This window comes from Oncorhynchus masou, chromosome 11 (assembly GCF_036934945.1).
Source record: "Oncorhynchus masou masou isolate Uvic2021 chromosome 11, UVic_Omas_1.1, whole genome shotgun sequence".
Lineage (NCBI taxonomy): Eukaryota > Metazoa > Chordata > Actinopteri > Salmoniformes > Salmonidae > Oncorhynchus > Oncorhynchus masou.
Genome location: NC_088222.1, coordinates 2,700,256 through 2,719,627, shown reverse-complemented (window position 1 = coordinate 2,719,627; position 19,372 = coordinate 2,700,256). Strand labels below are relative to the sequence as shown.

Genomic DNA, 19,372 nt, shown 5'->3' with positions numbered 1-19,372 from the left:
GCTATATACAGGGTGTTACGGTACAGAGTCAATGTAGAGGCTATATACAGGGGGTACCGGCACAGAGTCAATGTGGAGGCTATATACAGGGTGCTACGGTACAGAGTCAATGTGGAGGCTATATACAGGGTGTTACGGTACAGAGTCAATGTGGAGGCTATATACAGGGTGTTACGGTACAGAGTGAATGTGGAGGCTATATACAGGGTGTTACAGTACAGAGTGAATGTGGAGGCTATATACAGGGGGGAACTGGTACAGAGTCAATGTGGAGACTATATACAGGGGGTACTACAGAGTCAATGTGGAGGTTATATACAGGGTGTTACGGTACAGAGTCAATGTGGAGGCTATATATAGGGTATTACGGTAAGAGTCAATGTGGAGGCTATATACAGAGGGTACCGGCACAGAGTCAATGTGGAGGCTATATACAGGGGGTACCGGTACAGAGTCAATGTGGAGGCTATATACAGGGGGTACCGGTACAGAGTCAATGTGGAGGCTGTATACAGGGGGTACCGGTACAGAGTCAATGTGGAGGCTACATACAGGGTGTTACGGTACAGAGTCAATGTGGAGGCTATATACAAGGGGTACCGGCACAGAGTCAATGTGGAGGCTATATACAGGGGGTACCGGTACAGAGTCAATGTGGGGACTATATACAGGGGGTACCGGTACAGAGATAATGTGGAGGCTATATACAGGGGGTAACGTTACAGAGTCAATGTGGAGGCTATATACAGGGTGTTACGGTACAGAGTCAATGTGGAGGCTATATACAGGGTTTTACGGTACAGAGTCAAAGTGGAGGCTATATATAGGGTATTACGGTACAGAGTCAATGTGGAGGCTATATACAGAGTCACAGAGTCAATGTGGAGGCTATATACAGGGTGCTACGGTACAGAGTCAATGTGGAGGCTATATACAGTACCGGTACAGAGTCAATGTGGAGGCTGTATACAGGGGGTACCGGTACAGAGTCAATGTGGAGGCTACATACAGGGTGTTACGGTACAGAGTCAATGTGGAGGCTATATACAGGGGTACTGGTACAGAGTCAATGTGGAGGCTATATACATGGGGTAGCGGTACAGTGTCAATGTGGAGGCTATATACATGGTGTAACGGTACAGAGTCAATGTGGAGGCTATATACAGGGGTACCGGCACAGAGTCAATGTGGAGGCTATATACAGGGGTAGTACCGGTACAGTGTCAATGTGGAGGCTATATACAGGGGGTACCGGTACAGAGTCAATGTAGAGACTATATACAGGGTGTTACGGTACAGAGTCAATGTGGAGGCTATATACAGTGTGTTACGGTACAGAGTCAATGTGGAGGCTATATACAGAGTGTTACGGTACAGAGTCAATGTGGAGGCTATATACAGGGGGTACCGGTACAGAGTCAATATGGAGGCTATATACAGGGGGTACTGGTACAGAGTCAATGTGGGTACAGAGTCAATATGGAGGCTATATACAGGGGGTACTGGTACAGAGTCAATGTGGAGGCTATATACAGGTGGTAGCGGTACAGTGTCAATGTGAAGGCTATATACATGGTGTAACGGTACAGAGTTAATGTGGAGGCTATATACAGGGGGTACCGGCACAGAGTCAATGTGGAGGCTATATACAGGGTGCTACGGTACAGAGTCAATGTGGAGGCTATATACAGGGGGTACCGGTACAGAGTCAATGTGGAGGCTGTATACAGGGTGTTACGGTACAGAGTCAATGTGGAGGCTATATACAGGGTGTTACGGTACAGAGTCAATGTGGAGGCTATATACAGGGGGTACTGGTACAGAGTCAATGTGGAGGCTATATACAGGGGGTAGCGGTACAGTGTCAATGTGGAGGCTATAAACATGGTGTAACGGTACATAGTCAATGTGGAGGCTATATACAGGGGGTACCGGCACAGAGTCAATGTGGAGGCTATATACAGGGGGTACCGGTACAGTGTCAATGTGGAGGCTATATACAGGAGGGTACCGGTACAGAGTCAATGTGGAGAATGATATACAGGGTGTTACGGTACAGAGTCAATGTGGAGGCTATATACAGGGTATTACGGTACAGAGTCAATGTGCAGGCTATATACAGGGGGTACCGGCACAGAGTCAATGTGGAGGCTATATACAGGGGGTACCGGTACAGAGTCAATATGGAGGCTATATACAGGGGTACTGGTACAGAGTCAATGTGGGTACAGAGTCAATATGGAGGCTATATACAGGGGTACAGGTCAATGTGGAGGCTATATACAGGTGGTAGCGGTACAGAGTCAATGTGGAGGCTATATACATGGTGTAACGGTACAGAGTTAATGTGGAGGCTATATACAGGGGTACCGGCACAGAGTCAATGTGGAGGCTATATACAGGGGGTACCAGTACAGAGTCAATGTGGAGGCTATATACAGGGGGTACCAGTACAGTGTCAATGTGGAGGCTATATACAGGAGGGTACCGGTACAGAGTCAATGTGGAGAACTATATACAGGGTGTTACGGTACAGAGTCAATGTGGAGGCTATATACAGGGGGTACCGGTACAGGTCAATGTGGAGGCTATATACAGGTGGTACCGGTACTGAGTCAATGTGGAGGCTATGTACAGGGTATTACAGTACATAGTCAATGTGGAGGCTATCTATATACAGGGGGTACCGGTACAGAGTCAATGTGGAGGCTATATACATGGGGTACAGGTACAGAGTCAATGTGGAGACTATATACAGATGGTACTGGAACAGTCAATGTGGAGACTATATACCAAAGCACCTTATACCACCAACCACTGCGACCTGTATGCTCTTGTCGGCTGGCCTCGCTACATGTTCGTCGCCAGACCCACTGGCTCCAGGTCATCTATAAGTCTAGGTAAAGCCCCTCCTTATCTCAGCTCACTGGTCACTATAACAACACCCACCCTTAGCACATGTTCCAGCACTTAGAGCTCACTGGTCATCCCCAAAGCCAACACCTACTTTGGCTGCCTTTCCTTCCAGTTCTCTGCTGCCAGTGACTGGAACGAATTGCAAAAATCACTGAAGCTGGAGACTTATATCTCCCTCACCAAATGTAAACATCAACTATCTGAGCAACTAACTGATCGCTGCAGCTGTACATAGTCTTTTGCACACCAGTATCTCTACTTGCACATCATCATCTGCTCATTTATCACTCCAGTGTTAATCTGCTAAATGTAACTATTCACTCCTATGGCCTATTTATTGCCTACCTCCTCATGCCTTTTGCACACACTGTATATAGACTTTATTTTTTCTACTGTGTCATTGACTTGTTTATTGTGTTATTGGTTTGCTTATTGTTTATTCCATTTTATTCTATGTGTAACTCTGTGTTGTTGTCTGTGTCGCACTGCTTTGCTTTATCTTGGCCAGGTCGCAGTTGCAAATGAGACCTTGTTCTCAACTAGCCTACCTGGTTAAATAAAGGTGAAATGAATACAGGGGCAGTGGCACCAGTGTCATGTTAATGTATTAGTTCTTGCTATTTTCGACATGTCAAAGTCATATCTAATGAAACTTATCAAGAATCGTTATTTCTGAGTTGATATAACACCTGGAGTCAATGGATGTTTTCAGTGAAGGAAGTTCCATTCCATGTGCCGATGTCTCCCTCTACAGGTCAGAGTTATATTACACCCAAAGGGCCCCTTTGTTCCCTGCTCCTCCAGCCCAGTACAACCGCAGGGAAGGTACTTATTCACAAGAGGGCGGTAGAGACTGCTTTAAGTCTCATGTCATGGCAGAAAATAGAGGTCTGTTATTATCTAGATGGGAAAGAATTAGACACCTAAAGAGTCAAATAAAAAAGTAGGTACCCCTCAGTAAAAAGCAGATTGACACTGATGTCAGTGACGGAGACATTCATCGTCTTGTCTGACAGGTGAGACTAGAGTCATTGACGGCAACACGCTACCTGTCATCACTACCTGTCATGTTGTTTGAAGCATCACTAATTCCATAGCACCTCGTGTTTGCGTTTAGTAAGTCGTTTGTCAGGAGTGTGTCTGTCTTCTGGCCAGACTGCTAGATTGGTTTAGATTGGTGATAGGTTGGTTTAGACTGGTGGTGGATTGGTTTAGACTGGTGATAAATTGCTTTCGATTGGTGATAGAATGATTTAGATTGGTGATAGACTGGTTTAGATTGGTGATTGGTGATAGATTGATTTAAATTGGTGATAGATTGCTTTAGATTGGTGATAGATTGCTTTCGATTGGTGATAGAGTGGTTTAGACTGGTGATAGATTGGTTTACACTGGTGGTGGATTGGTTTAGACTGGTGGTGGATTGGTTTAGACTGGTGATAGATTGGTTTAGACTGGTGATAAATTGCTTTCGATTGGTGATAGAATGATTTAGATTGGTGATAGACTGGTTTAGATTGGTGATTGGTTGGTTTAGACAGGTGATAGATTGGTTTAGACTGGTGATAGATTGGTTTAGACTGGTGATAGATTGGTTTAGACAGGTGATAGATTGGTTTAGACTGGTGATAGATTGGTTTAGACTGGTGATAGATTGGTTTAGACAGGTGATAGATTGGTTTAGACAGGTGATAGATTGGTTTAGACAGGTGATAGAATGATTTAGATTGGTGATAGACTGGTTTAGATTGGTGATTGGTTGGTTTAGACAGGTGATAGATTGGTTTAGACTGGTGATAGATTGGTTTAGACAGGTGATAGATTGGTTTAGACAGGTGATAGATTGGTTTAGACTGGTGATAGATTGGTTTAGATTGGTGATAGGTTGGTTTAGACAGGTGATAGGTTGGTTTAGACAGGTGATAGATTGGTTTAGACTGGTGATAGATTGGTTTAGATTGGTGATAGGTTGGTTTAGACAGGTGATAGGTTGGTTTAGACAGGTGATAGATTGGTTTAGACAGGTGATAGTTTGTTTTAGATTGTTGAAAGATTGCTTTAGACTCGTGATACATTGGTTGAGATTGGTGATAGATTGGTGTAGATTGGTGATAGATTGGTTTAGACTGGTGATAGTTTGTTTTAGATTGTTGAAAGATTGCTTTAGACTCGTGATACATTGGTTTAGATTGGTGATAGATTGGTTTAGATTGGTGATAGATTGGTTTAGACTCGTGATACATTGGTTTAGATTGGTGATAGATTGGTTTAGACTGGTGATAGATTGGTTTAGACTGGTGATAGATTGGTTTAGATTGGTGATAGATTGGTTTAGACTGGTGATACATTGGTTGAGATTGGTGATAGATTGGTTTAGACTGGTGGTGGATTGGTTTAGACTGGTGATAGATTGGTTTAGACAGGTGATAGATTGGTTTAGACTGGTGATAGATTGGTAGACTGATGATAGAAAAAAAGTTATGTTTATAGTTATGTTCCCATTGGTTGATTGGTTATCAGATTGGTTTAGACTTGATATATTGGTTTAGACTGGTGATACATTGGTTATTGGATGACTTTTAATTCAGCATTGACATTAGGCTCAGGTTTAAGTTTGTTCCACCTGAGCGAGTCGAACCACCAATCAGAGCCCACTATGATGACACCAAATGATGACCACCAATCAGAGCCCACTAACCCCTATATAGAGCCCATTAACCACTATAAAAAGCCCATTAACACCTATATAGAGCCCATTAACCCCTATATAGAGCCCATTAACACCTATATAGAGCCCATTAACCCCTATATAGAGCCCAATAACACCTATATAGAGCCCATTAACCCCTATATACAGTCCATTGACCCCTATATAGAGCTCATTAACCATTATATACATTCCATTAACCCCTATATAGAGCCCATTAACCCCTATATAGAGCCTGTTAACCCCTTTATAGAGTCCATTAACCCCCATGTAGCGCCAATTAACCCCTATGTAGAGCCTAGTAACCCCTATATAGAGCCTAGTAACCCCTATATAGAGCCCATTAACCCCTATGTAGAGCCTATTAACCCCTATATAGAGCCTATTAACCCCTATATAGAGCCCATTAACCCCTATGTAGAGCCTAGTAACCCCTATATAGAGCCTATTAACCCCTATATAGAGCCTATTACCCCCCATATAGAGCCTATTAACCCCTATATAGAGCCTATTACCCCCCATATAGAGCCTGTTAACCCCTTTATAGAGTCCATTAACCCCTATGTAGAGCCTAGTAACCCCTATATAGAGCCTGTTAACCCCTTTTTAGAGCCCATTAACCCCTATGTAGAGCCTAGTAACCCCTATATAGAGCCTGTTAACCCCTTTTTAGAGTCCATTAACCCTTATGTAGCGCCTATTAACCCCTATATAGAGCCTGTTAACCCCTTTTTAGAGCCCATTAACCCCTATGTAGAGCCTATTAACTCCTATATAGAGCCTATTAACCCCTATATAGAGCCTGTTAACCCCTTTATAGAGCCCATTAACCCCAATATAGAGCCCACTAACACCTATATTTATTTCACCTTTATTGAACCAGGGAGGCCAGTTGATAACAAGTTCTCATTTACAACTGCGACCTGGCCAAGATAAAGCAAAGCAGTGCGACACAAACAACAACACAGAGTTACACATAAACAAACATACAGTCAATAATACATCAGAAAAGTCTATATACAGTGAGTGCAAATGAGGTAAGATTAGGGAGGTAAGGCAATAAACAGGCCATAGTAGCGAAATAATAACAATTTAGCAATTAAATGCTGGAGTGATAGATGTGCAGATGGCCGCCTCGCTTCGCGTTCCTAGGAAACTATGCAGTTTTTAGTTTTTTTACGTGTTATTTCTTACATTAGTACCCCAGGTCATCTTAGGTTTCATTACATACAGTCGAGAAGAACTACTGAATATAAGATCAGCGTCAACTCACCATCAGTACGACCAAGAATATGACTTTCGCGAAGCGGATCCTGTGTTCTGCCTTTCACCCAGGACAACGGAATGGATCCCAGCCGGCGACCCAAAAAAAAACGACTCCGTAAAAGAGGGAAACGAGGCGGTCTTCTGGTCAGACTCCGGAGACGGGCACACCGTGCACCACTCCCTAGCATTCTTCTCGCCAATGTCCAGTCTCTTGACAACAAGGTTGATGAAATCCGAGCAAGGGTAGCATTCCAGAGGGACATCAGAGACTGTAACGTTCTTTGCTTCACGGAAACATGGCTCACTGGAGAGACGCTCTCGGATGCGGTGCAGCCAGTGGGTTTCTCCACACATCGCGCCGACAGAAACAAACACCTTTCTGGTAAGAAGAGTGGTGGGGGCGTATGCCTTATGGCTAACGAGACGTGGTGTGATCACAGAAACATTCAGGAACTCAAATCCTTCTGTTCACCTGATTTAGAATTCCTCACAATCAAATGTCGACCGCATTATCTACCAAGAGAACTCTCTTTGATTATAATCACAGCCGTATATATCCCCCCCAAGCAGACACATCAATGGCTCTGAATGAACTTTATTTGACTCTTTGCAAACTGGAATCCATACATCCTGAGGCGGCATTCATTGTAGCTGGGGATTTTAACAAGGCTAATCTGAAAACAAGACTCCCTAAATTGTATCAGCATATCGATTGCGCCACCAGGGCTGGCAAAACCTTGGATCATTGTTATTCTAACTTCCACGACGCATATAAGGCCCTTCCCCGCCCTCCTTTTGGAAAAGCTGACCACGACTCCATTTTGCTGATCCCTGCCTACAGACAGAAACTAAAACAAGAAGCTCCCACGCTGAGGTCTGTCCAACGCTGGTCCGACCAAGCTGATTCCACACTCCAAGACTGCTTCCATCACGTGGACTGGGATATGTTTCGTATTGCGTCAGACAACAACATTGACGAATACGCTGTTTCGGTGTGCAAGTTCATTAGAACATGCGTTGAAGATGTCGTTCCCATAGCAACGATTAAAACATTCCCAAACCAGAAACCATGGATTGATGGCAGCATTCGCGTGAAACTGAAAGCGCGAACCACAGATTTTAATCAGGGCAAGGTGACTGGTAACATGACCGAATACAAACAGTGCAGCTATTCCCTCCGCAAGGCTATTAAACAAGCTAAGCGTCAGTATAGAGACAAAGTAGAATCTCAATTCAACGGCTCAGACACAAGAGGTATGTGGCAGGGTCTACAGTCAATCATGGACTACAAAAAGAAAACCAGCCCAGTCACGGACCAGGATGTCTTGCTCCCAGGCAGACTAAATAACTTTTTTGCCCGCTTTGAGGTCAATACAGTGCCACTGACACGGCCTGCAACGAAAACATGCGGACTCTCCTTCACTGCAGCCGAGGTGAGTAAAACATTTAAACGTGTTAACCCTCGCAAGGCTGCAGGCCCAGACGGCATCCCCAGCCGCGCCCTCAGAGCATGCGCAGACCAGCTGGCTGGTGTGTTTACGGACATATTCAATCAATCCCTATACCAGTCTGCTGTTCCCACATGCTTCAAGAGGGCCACCATTGTTCCTGTTCCCAAGAAAGCTAAGGTAACTGAGCTAAACGACTACCGCCCCGTAGCACTCACTTCCGTCATCATGAAGTGCTTTGAGAGACTAGTCAAGGACCATATCACCTCCACCCTACCTGACACGATGCAATCTCAACCACACTGCACACTGCCCTAACCCATCTGGACAAGAGGAATACCTATGTGAGATTGCTGTTCATCGACTACAGCACGGCATTTAACACCATAGTACCCTCCATTCTCGTCATCAAGCTCGAGACCCTAGGTCTCGACCCCGCCCTGTGCAACTGGGTACTGGACTTCCTGACGGGCCGCCCCCAGGTGGTGAGGGTAGGCAACAACATCTCCACCCCGCTGATCCTCAACACTGGGGCCCCACAAGGGTGCGTTCTGAGCCCTCTCCTGTACTCCCTGTTCACCCACGACTGCGTGGCCACGCACGCCTCCAACTCAATCATCAAGTTTGCGGATGACACAACAGTGGTAGGCTTGATTACCAACAACGACGAGACGGCCTATAGGGAGGAGGTGAGGGCCCTCGGAGTGTGGTGTCAGGAAAATAACCTCACACTCAACGTCAACAAAACTAAGGAGATGATTGTGGACTTCAGGAAACAGCAGAGGGAACACCCCTATCCACATCGATGGAACAGTAGTGGAGAGGGTTGTAAGTTTTAAGTTCCTCGGCATACACATCACAGACAAACTGAATTGGTCCACTCACACAGACAGCATCGTGAAGAAGGCGCAGCAGCGCCTCTTCAACCTTAGGAGGCTGAAGAAATTAGGCTTGTCACCAAAAGCACTCACAAACTTCTACAGATGCACAATCGAGAGGCATCCTGGCGGGCTGTATCACCGCCTGGTACGGCAACTGCTCCGCCCACAACCGTAAGGCTCTCCAGAGGGTAGTGATGTCTGCAAAACGCATCACTGGGGCAAACTACCTGCCCTCCAGGACACCTACACCACCCGATGTTACAGGAAGGCCATAAAGATCATCAAGGACAACAACCACCCGAGCCACTGCCTGTTCATCCCGCTATCATCCAGAAGGCGAGTTCAGTACAGGTGCATCAAAGCTGGGACCGAGAGACTGAAAAACAGCTTCTATCTCAAGGCCATCAGACTGTTAAACAGCAACCACTAACATTGAATGGCTGCTGCCAACACACTGACTCAACTCCAGCCACTTTATTAATGGGAATTGATGGGAAATGATGTAAAATATATCACTAGCCACTTTAAACAATGTTACCTAATATAATGTTTACATACCCTACATTATTCATCTCATATGTATACGTATATACTGTGCTCTATATCATCTACTGCATCTTTATTTAATACATGTATCACTAGCCACTTTAACTATGCCACTTTGTTTACATACTCATCTCATATGTATATACTGTACTCGATACCATCTACTGTATCTTGCCTATGCTGCTCTGTACTATCACTCATTCATATATCTTTATGTACATATTCTTTATCCCTTTACACTTGTGTATAAGGTAGTAGTTGAGGAATTGTTAGTTAGATTACTCGTTGGTTATTACTGCATTGTCGGAACTAGAAGCACAAGCATTTCGCTACACTCGCATTAACATCTGCTAACCATGTGTATGTGACAAATACAATTTGATTTGATTTGAAGAGGAGAGGAGAGATAATCACCTCTCATAACATGTCATCATGGTTGAAGAGGAGAGATAAGTACCTCTCATAACATTGCTGAAGAGGAGAGATAATCACCTCTTCAACCATGTCATCATGGTTGAAAAGGAGAGATAATCACCTCTCATAACATGTCCTGTCCAGTCAGAGTAGATACAGTAGATGGATAGGAGCTGACTAGTACTGTTTCCATTTTAGGATGCTCTGCAGTGTCCATATTAGGACAGCCTCTGTCTGTCCAGTACAGTGTCCATATTAGGACAGCCTCTGTCTGTCCAGTACAGTGTCCATATTAGGACAGCCTCTGTCTGTCCAGTACAGTGTCCATATTAGGACAGCCTCTGTCTGTCCAGTACAGTGTCCATATTAGGACAGCCTCTGTCTGTCCAGTACAGTGTCCATATTTGAAAAGTGTCTGTCTCACCAGGTCTTGTTTCAGTCTCACCAGGACTTGTTTCAGTCTCAGCAGGTCTTGTTTCAGTCTCAGCAGGTCTTGTTTCAGTCTCAGCAGGTCTTGTTTCAGTCTCACCAGGACTTGTTTCAGTCTCACCAGGTCTTGTTTCAGTCTCAGCAGGTCTTGTTTCAGTCTCAGCAGGTCTTGTTTCAGTCTCAGCAGGTCTTGTTTCAGTCTCAGCAGGTCTTGTTTCAGTCTCACCAGGTCTTGTTTCAGTCTCACCAGGTCTTGTTTCAGTCTCAGCAGGTCTTGTTTCAGTCTCACCAGGACTTGTTTCAGTCTCAACAGGTCTTGTCTGAAAGCCTATCCAGAAACCGAGTAGGGTGTACACCCAGCCATAACTAGTGTACATCTTTATTGGCTGGGTATTTTCATGGTTAACTTTCGATAGCATAGATTATTTAATGTTCATGTGTACATACCAGGTCTCAGCACCAGATGTCACCTCAACATTATGTTTCACACAGGCATCTAATCATGTTATGTCGTGTTCTGTTATTTGTATAATTTTGTCTGATCAAAACAAAAGAAAAAGGGAAGATGCTCACAGTTCATCTCAATCAACAGTGTTGAAAACCAAAACTTTGACCCTCAATACGTTTTGCAGAGGTAAAAACGTTGTGTGCGTTTGTCTGTTTAATGTATTCCTATGAGGCATCCCACATTCTCGTCATAAAGTATTCCTGCAAGGTTGTCTGGTGGTTGGGGTCACAGGCTCTTCATAATTGGCTCATTCATCCCCCTCCTCTCCCCTGTAACTATTCCCCAGGTCGTTGCTGTAAATGAGAATGTGCTCTCAGTCAACTTACTTGGTAAAATAACAGATAAATAAAAGAAGGTTTTAGCGGTAAGGTTGTCTGGTGGCTGGCGTCACAGATCAGCCTCCTTTATTGGTATTTTCACTCACCAGAATCTAGACGCTCCTTTATGGCAACATGGACAGTAAAGTCTGAGTTCTCTGTCTGTCTGTATCATAAACTTCTTATGATAATCTCTTCTGTGTCTTGTCGTGTATGTCTGTCTGTGGAGACAAACCATTATCACTCCCTTGGTGCCTTAAACCAAAAGTGGCTTAACACTCTTCAACAGGTTACAATTTATCTCTCCAGGAGAATCCCATACAAAGGTAATCTATTCTAAATTTTAATTTGCATATGAGCAGTGGTATTTAATCATCCTGCATTCCCCAATATAAATTAACCAATACTCTTCCAACCTTGTGTTACCTCTTCCTTGTCCACCATGGCTGGTACTGGCAGCTAGCCCTCTCTACTACGAACACTTTATCTTCCTTTAGCCTACACGCTAACACAATTATTCATCTGATACTGTGGATGACTTTAGCCCAAATGCTAACACTGCTAACACAATTGTTCACCATTAGCAGCTGTGGATGGCATTAGCCTACATGCTAACAATATTGTTGTGGACGACAGATGTGGGCGGTGGATGTCTTGGCTGTTTAAGTCAAACCACACAATCACTGGTTGAAAGGAAACGGTGACAGCCTCTCAGTGACAGCCTCTCAGTGACAACCTCTCAGTGACAGCCTCTCAGTGACAGCCTCTCAGTGACAGCCTCTCAGTGACAACCTCTCAGTGACAGCCTCTCAGTGACAGCCTCTCAGTGACAGCCTCTCAGTGACAGCCTCTCAGTGACAGCCTCTCAGTGACAGCCTCTCAGTGACAGCCTCTCAGTGACAGCCTCTCAGTGACAGCCTCTCAGTGACAGCCTCTCAGTGACAGCCTCTCAGTGACAGCCTCTCAGTGACAGCCTCTCAGTGACAGCCTCTCAGTGACAGACTCTCAGTGACAGCCTCTTTGTAAAAGTCAAAGTGAAAAGACAGTTCTACAAATGTTAATAAATGATCAAAAAAATGAAATAACCCAAATATAGTTGCAAAAGTTTGGAGTTGTTGATATGATTTCTTAATGCCTTCATCTGTCCCCCGTACAAAGAACATCTGTATGGTCCCTCAGTCAAGTAGTGAACTTCAAGCTCAAAAGAGAAGTGAATGAGACAATAATAAAGATATAACATTTTTAAAAATATACACATTTACAACTGTGTCATTTACAACTGTGTCATTTACAACTGTGTAATTTGCAACTGTGTCATTTACAACTGTGTCATTTAAAACTGTAGCAGTGATATTGTAAATTACCATGGGGGGTAGAATGTCCATTAAATAAAAACTTTGAAACAATGGTACAAATAAAATGATAAAATATACATAATATTATACAAATGATCAAAAAATGAAATGACCATCAAATATAGGAGAGGGCACATGTTTGGGGTTGTTGATATGATTTCTTAATGACCATTGGGGGTAGGAGAGGGCACATGACCATTGGGTATGGTCCCTCAGGAAGAGGGCACATGTCCAAGGGGGTAGGAATGATACAATGAATAAAGGGATAACATTTTTAAAAACATGACCATTGGGGGTAGGAGAGGGCACATGTCCATTGGGGGTCATTTAGAGGGCACATGTCCATTGGGGGTGGATAGGGCACATGACCATTGGGGATAGAGAGGGCACATGTCCACATGGGGGAGCATGTGGGGGCAGAGGAGAACTGGATGACCATTGGGGGTAGGAGAGGGCAAATGATAATTGGGGGGCACATATACATAATATGACCAGCTGTAACAGATGACACATGTCCATTGGGGGTAGGAGAGGGCACATGACCATTGGGGGTAGGAGAGGGCACATGACCATTGGGGGTAGGAGAGGGCACATGACCATTGGGGGTAGGAGAGGGCACATGACCATTGGGGGTAGGAGAGGGCACATGACCATTGGGGGTAGGAGAGGGCACATGACCATTGGGGGTAGGAGAGGGCACATGTCCATTGGGGGTAGGAGAGGCACATGACCATTGGGGGTAGGAGAGGGCACATGTCCATTGGGGGTAGGAGATGGCACATGTCCATTTTGGGTAGGAAAGGGCACATGACCATTGAGGGTAGGAGAGGGCACATGACCATTGGGGGTAGGAGAGGGCACATGACCATTGGGGGTAGGAGAGGGCACATGTCCATTGGGGGTAGGAAAGGGCTCGAAGCTGTTGACCTGTCTGACAGTTTTTGTCATCATACTCCTATACTGCCCAAGTCTGAGTGATGGAAGCTGTAGCTTGGGTGCCTGAGGTCCTTGATGATCTTCTTGGCTTTCCTGCGACACCTGGTGTTGTAAGTGTCCTGGACGGCAGGTAGTTTACACCCAATGGTGCTTTCTGCTGAGCGTACAACCCTCTGTAGCGCCTTGCGGTTAGCGGCGGTGGGAGTTGCCGTTCCAGGCCATAATGCAGTCTGACGGTATGCTCATTTCAGCTCCCGGGAGAGATGTACACAGAGGAACCTGACGTTTTTGACCCTCTTCACAGTGGCCCCATTGATGAGGATTGGGGGCGTGCCCAACCTGGTTCCTCCTGAAGTCCACAATCAGCTCCTATGTTTCTCAGAAGTTGAGGGAGAGGTTGTTTAGCTAGCACCACGCCGTCAGAGTGCATACATCTTCTCTATAGGCCGTCTCATCGTTGTTGGTAACTAGCACCGTCAAATGAGCATATTGCGCTGTCCCCCACGCTCCCCTCCGCGCTCCCCTCTACCTTACTTGATGATTGAGTTGGAACTGTGCAATTGCACAAAGTTGTGGGTATAAAGAGAATACAGGAGGGGAATGAGGATTCACCCTTGTGGGACTCCCATGTTGATGATCAGTTTGGAGGAGGTAATGATTTTTTACCTTCACAACCTAGGTCCAGGACTTAGTTGCATAGGGTCGTGAGCTGTGTGATGAGCTTGGAGGGCGCTATGGTACTGTAGCCCATGCTGTAGTCGATGAACAACATCCTCACATATGCATTCCCTTGGTACAGGTGGGTGAGAGCTGTGTGCAGTTCAATGGTGATTCAGTTGTCCTTGGATCTGTCAAGGCGGTAGGCGAAATGGAGAGGGTTGAGAGTGTCAGGGATAGAGGATGTGATGTGGTTTTTGAGTAGCCTCTCGAAGCGCTTCATGATGACGGAAGAGAGTGCTACGGGTCGGTAGTCATTCAGTTCATTTACTTTCCCTTTTTTTGGGCATGGGGATGATAGTGGACATCTGGAAGCAGGTGGGGATAACAACCTGAGCAAGAGAGAGATGGAAATTGTCCAATAACAGCAAGCTGGTCTGTAAATGCTCTGAGGCTCGGGATACCGCCTGGGCCGGCAGCCTTGTGGTTTTTGATTTGTGTAAACTTTCCCTATCCCACTGCAGAGAACAGAATACCTGGGATCATGTATACAGCACCGTCAAATAAGCATATTGCGCTGTCCCCCACGCTCCCCTCCGCGCTCCCCTCCGCGCTCCCTTCCGTGCTCCCATCCTCGCTCTCCTCCGCGCTCCCCTCAGCGATCCCCTCCGCGCTCCCCTCCACGCTGCCCCTCCGCGCTCCCTTCCGCGATCCCCTCACCGATCCCCCTCCGCCCCTCCGCTCCGCGCTCCCCTCCGATCCCCTCACCGATCCCCTTCGCGCTCCCCTCCGCGCTCCCCTCCGCGCTCCCCTCCGCGCTCCCCTCCTCGCTCCCTTCCGCGCTCCCCTCAGCGATCCCCTCCGCGCTTCCCTCCACGCTGCCCCTCCGCGCTCCCCTCCACGCTCCCCTCAGCGATCCCCTCACCGATCCCCTCCGTGCTCCCCTCCGCGCTCCCCTCCGCGCTCCCCTCAGCGCTCCCCTCAGCGATCCCCTCCTCCCTTCCGCGCTCCCCTCGCTCTCCGCGCTCCCCCCTCCGCGCTCCCCTCAGCGCTCCCCTCAGCTTCCCTCCCGCTCCCCCACGCTCCCCTCCGTGCTCCCTCCGCGCTCCTCCCGCTCCCCTCAGCGATCCCCTCCCGCTCCCTCCGCACTCCCCTCCGCTCCCCTCAGCGCTCCCTCAGCGCTCCCTCCGCGCTCCCCTCCGCGCTCCCCTCAGCGATCCCCTCACCGATCCCCTCCGCGCTCCCCTCCTCGCTCCCCTCAGCGCTCCCCTCAGCGCTCCCTCCGCTCACCCTCCGCGCTCCCCTCCGCTCCCCTCCACGCTCCCTCCACGCTCCCCTCCGTGCTCCCGCTCCCTTTCAGCGTCCCTCCGCGCTCCCCTCCGCGCTCCCTCAGCGCTCCCCTCCCCCTCCGCGCTCCCCCACGCTGCCCCTCCGTGCTCCCCTCAGCGCTCCCCTCAGCGATCCCGTCCGCGCTCCCCTCCGCGCTCCCTCCCTCACCCCCTCCTCGCTCCCCTCCGCGCTCCCTCCGCCTCCCCTCAGCGCTCCCTCAGCTTTCCCTCCGCCTCCACGCTGCCCCTCCGTGCTCCCCTCCGCGCTCCCCTCCCTCCGCGCTCCCTCAGCGATCCCCTCACCGATCCCCGCACTCCGCGCTCCCCTCCCGATCCTCCGCGCTCCCCTCCGCGCTCAGCGCTCCCCTCATCCCCTCCGCCCCCTCAGCGATCCCCTCCGCGCCCCTCCGCGCTCCCTCCGCGCTCCCTTCCGCGCTCCCCTCCTCGCTCCCTTCCGCGCTCCCCTCAGCAATCCCCTCCGCGCTCCCCTCCACGCTGCCCCTCCGCGCTCCCCTCAGCGATCCCCTCACCGATCCCTCCGCGATCCTCCTCGCTCCCCTCCCTCTCCTCCGCGCTCCCCTCAGCAATCCCCTCCGCGCTCCCTCCACGCTCCCCTCCGTGCTCCCGCTCCCCTCAGCGATCCCCCTCACCGATCCCTTCCGCGCTCCCCTCCGCGCTCCCCTCAGCGCTCCCCACCGATCCCTTCCCTTCCACGCCCCTCCGCGCTCCCCTCAGCGCTCCCCTCAGCTTTCCCTCCGCGCTCCCTCCACGCCCCTCCCCCCTCCGCGCTCCCCTCTCCGCTCCCCTCCGCGCTCCCCTCCGCGCTCCCCTCCGCGCTCCCCTCCGCGCTCCCCTCAGCTTTCCCTCCGCGCTCCCCTCCACGCTGCCCCTCCGTGCTCCCCTCCGCGCTCCCCTCAGCTCCCCTCCGCGCTCCCCTCAGCGATCCCGTCACCGATCCCTTCCGCACTCCCCTCCTCGCTCCTCTCAGCGCTCCCTCTCCCTCCGCTCCCCTCCGCGCTCCCCCTCAGCTCCCCTTCCCCTCCGCGCTCCCCTCCGCTCCCCTCCCCGCGCTGCCCCTCCGTGCTCCCTTCCGCGCTCCCCTCCCTTTCCCCTCCGCGCTCCCCTCCACGCTGCCCCTCCGCTCTCCCCTCCGCGCTCCCCTCACCGATCCCCTCCTCGCTCCCCTCAGCGATCCCCTCACCGATCCCTTCCGCGCTCCCCCCCTCGCTCCCCTCAGCGATCTCCTCACGATCCCCTCCGCGCTCCCCTCCTCGCTCCCCTCCGCGCTCCCTCAGCTTTCCCCTCCGATCCCCTCCACGCTGCCCCTCCGTGCTCCCCTCTGCGCTCCCCTCCGTCAGCGATCCCCTCCCTTCCGTGCTCCCCTCCCTCAGCGATCCCCTCCGCGCTCCCCTCAGCTCCCCTCAGCGCTCCCCTCCACCCTCCGATCCCTCCGCGCTCCCTCAGCTTTCCCCTCCGCGCCCCCTCCAGCTCCCCTCCGTGCTCCCCTCCGTGCTCCCTCACCGATCCCGCGCTCCCCTCTCCCCTCAGCGATCCCCTCACCGATCCCCTCTGCGCTCCCCTCCGTGCTCCCCTCCGTGCTCCCCTCCGCGCTCCCCTCAGCGCTCCCCTCAGCGATCCCCTCCACGCTCCCCTCCGTGCCCCACCGTGCTCCCCTCCTCGCTCCCCTCCGCTCCCCTCAGCGATCCCGTCACCGATCCCTTCCGCACTCACCCTCCTCGCTCCCCTCAGCGATCCCCTCACCGATCCCCTCCGCGCTCCCCTCAGCGATCCCCTCACCGATCCCCTCCGCGCTCCCCTCCGCGCTCCCTTCCGCGCTCCCCTCCTCGCTCCCTTCCGCGCTCCCCTCAGCGATCCCCTCCGCGCTCCCCTCCACGCTGCCCCTCCGCGCTCCCCTCAGCGATCCCCTCAGCGATCCCCTCCGCGCTCCCCTCCGCGCTCCCCTCAGCGCTCCCCTCACCGATCCCTTCCGCGCTCCCCTCCGCGCTCCCCTCAGCGCTCCCCTCAGCTTTCCCCTCCGCGCTCCCCTCCACGCTGCCCCTCCGTGCTCCCCTCCCCTCACCGATCCCCTCCGCTGCCCCTCCGCGCTCCCTCAGCGATCCCCTCACCGATCCCTTCCGCACTCCCCTCCTCGCTCCCCTCAGCGATCCCCTCCGCGCTCCCCTCAGCGCTCCCCTCAGCTTTCCCGCGCTCCCCTCCACGCTGCCCCTCCGTGCTCCCCTCTGTGCTCCCCTCCGCGCTCCCCTCCGCGCTCCCCTCAGCGATCCCGTCACCGATCCCTTCCGCACTCCCCTCCTCGCTCCCCTCAGCACTCTCCTCAGCGATCCCCTCCGCGCTCCCCTCAGTGCTCCCCTCAGCGATCCCCTCAGTGCTCCCCTCCGCGCTCCCCTCCGCGCTCCCCTCAGCGATCCCGTCACCGATCCCCTCTGCGCTCCCCTCCTCGCTCCCCTCAGCGATCCCCTCAGCGATCCCCTCCGCGCTCCCCTCCGTGCTCCCCTCAGCGATCCCCTCAGTGCTCCCCTCCGCGCTCCCTCCGCGCTCCCCTCCGCTCCCTCCCCCTCAGCGATCCCGTCACCCGATCCCCTCTGCGCTCCCCTCCTCGCTCCCCTCAGCGCTCTCCTCAGCGATCCCCTCCGCGCTCCCCTCCGCGCTCCCCTCAGCGATCCCCTCACCGATCCCCTCCGCGCTCCCCTCCGCGCTCCCCTCCGCGCTCCCCTCAGCGATCCCCTCACCGATCCCTTCCGCACTCCCCTCCTCGCTCCCCTCAGCGCTCTCCTCAGCGATCCCCTCCGCGCTCCCCTCAGCGCTCCCCTCAGCTTTCCCCTCCGCGCTCCCCTCCACGCTGCCCCTCCGTGCTCCCCTCCGTGCTCCCCTCCGCACTCCCCTCAGCGATCCCGTCACCGATCCCTTCCGCACTCCCCTCCTCGCTCCCCTCCGCGCTCCCCTCCGCGCTCCCCTCAGCGATCCCGTCACCGATCCCTTCCGCACTCCCCTCCTCGCTCCCCTCAGCACTCTCCTCAGCGATCCCCTCCGCGCTCCCCTCAGTGCTCCCCTCAGCGATCCCCTCCGCGCTCCCCTCCGCGCTCCCCTCCACGCTCCCCTCCATGCTCCCCTCCGCTCGCCACTGGACAATTCTGACCATGTGTTGCTCCAACTCAACCCCACATTCAGACAGAGACTGAATAATGGTGAATGTTGGTATTTTCATCTTTAAATATGTCCCAATCAGTGGAGTCTCTTTAAATATGTCCCAATCAGCAGAGTCCAGGCAGCTGTTTAACTCCTCTATGTCCTCAATAATCCATTTCCTCACTGTTATCTTGACAGGCTTGCCGGATTTCAGTCTCTGTCTGTATGTGGAGATAAATTGGCTCATCACATGGCCAGAGTTCCCCAGTGGCGCGCAACCCAACCAGTACTTTGTCAAATTCAACAATGAGAAAGCCTGGTTCACTGCTGAACTCACAGCCCTATGCTCAGTCTAAGAGGAAGCACATATTAGCAACAAAAAAGTGGACTATAGAACTGCTAAACAGCTGCTCAACAAGGGATCCACAGTTCGCCAACAACGCCTCATCGTCTGTCTGGAAGAGTCTCCGGCAGACTACAAACTACAAGCAAAGGACCCCCCAGGCATCAGACAAAA

The 19,372-nt window shown here is 51.0% G+C and overlaps 1 protein-coding gene across 1 annotated transcript; it reads left to right on the top strand.

Moving 5' to 3' along the window:
• Nucleotides 1-14,924: 14,924 nt before the first annotated feature.
• Nucleotides 14,925-18,864, top strand: LOC135548936 (proline-rich protein 36-like). Its single transcript, XM_064979032.1, is given in 2 exon segments — nucleotides 14,925-18,566; nucleotides 18,568-18,864. Coding segments are annotated over 2 exon segments (3,939 nt in total).
• The last annotated feature ends 508 nt before the right edge of the window (nucleotides 18,865-19,372 follow it).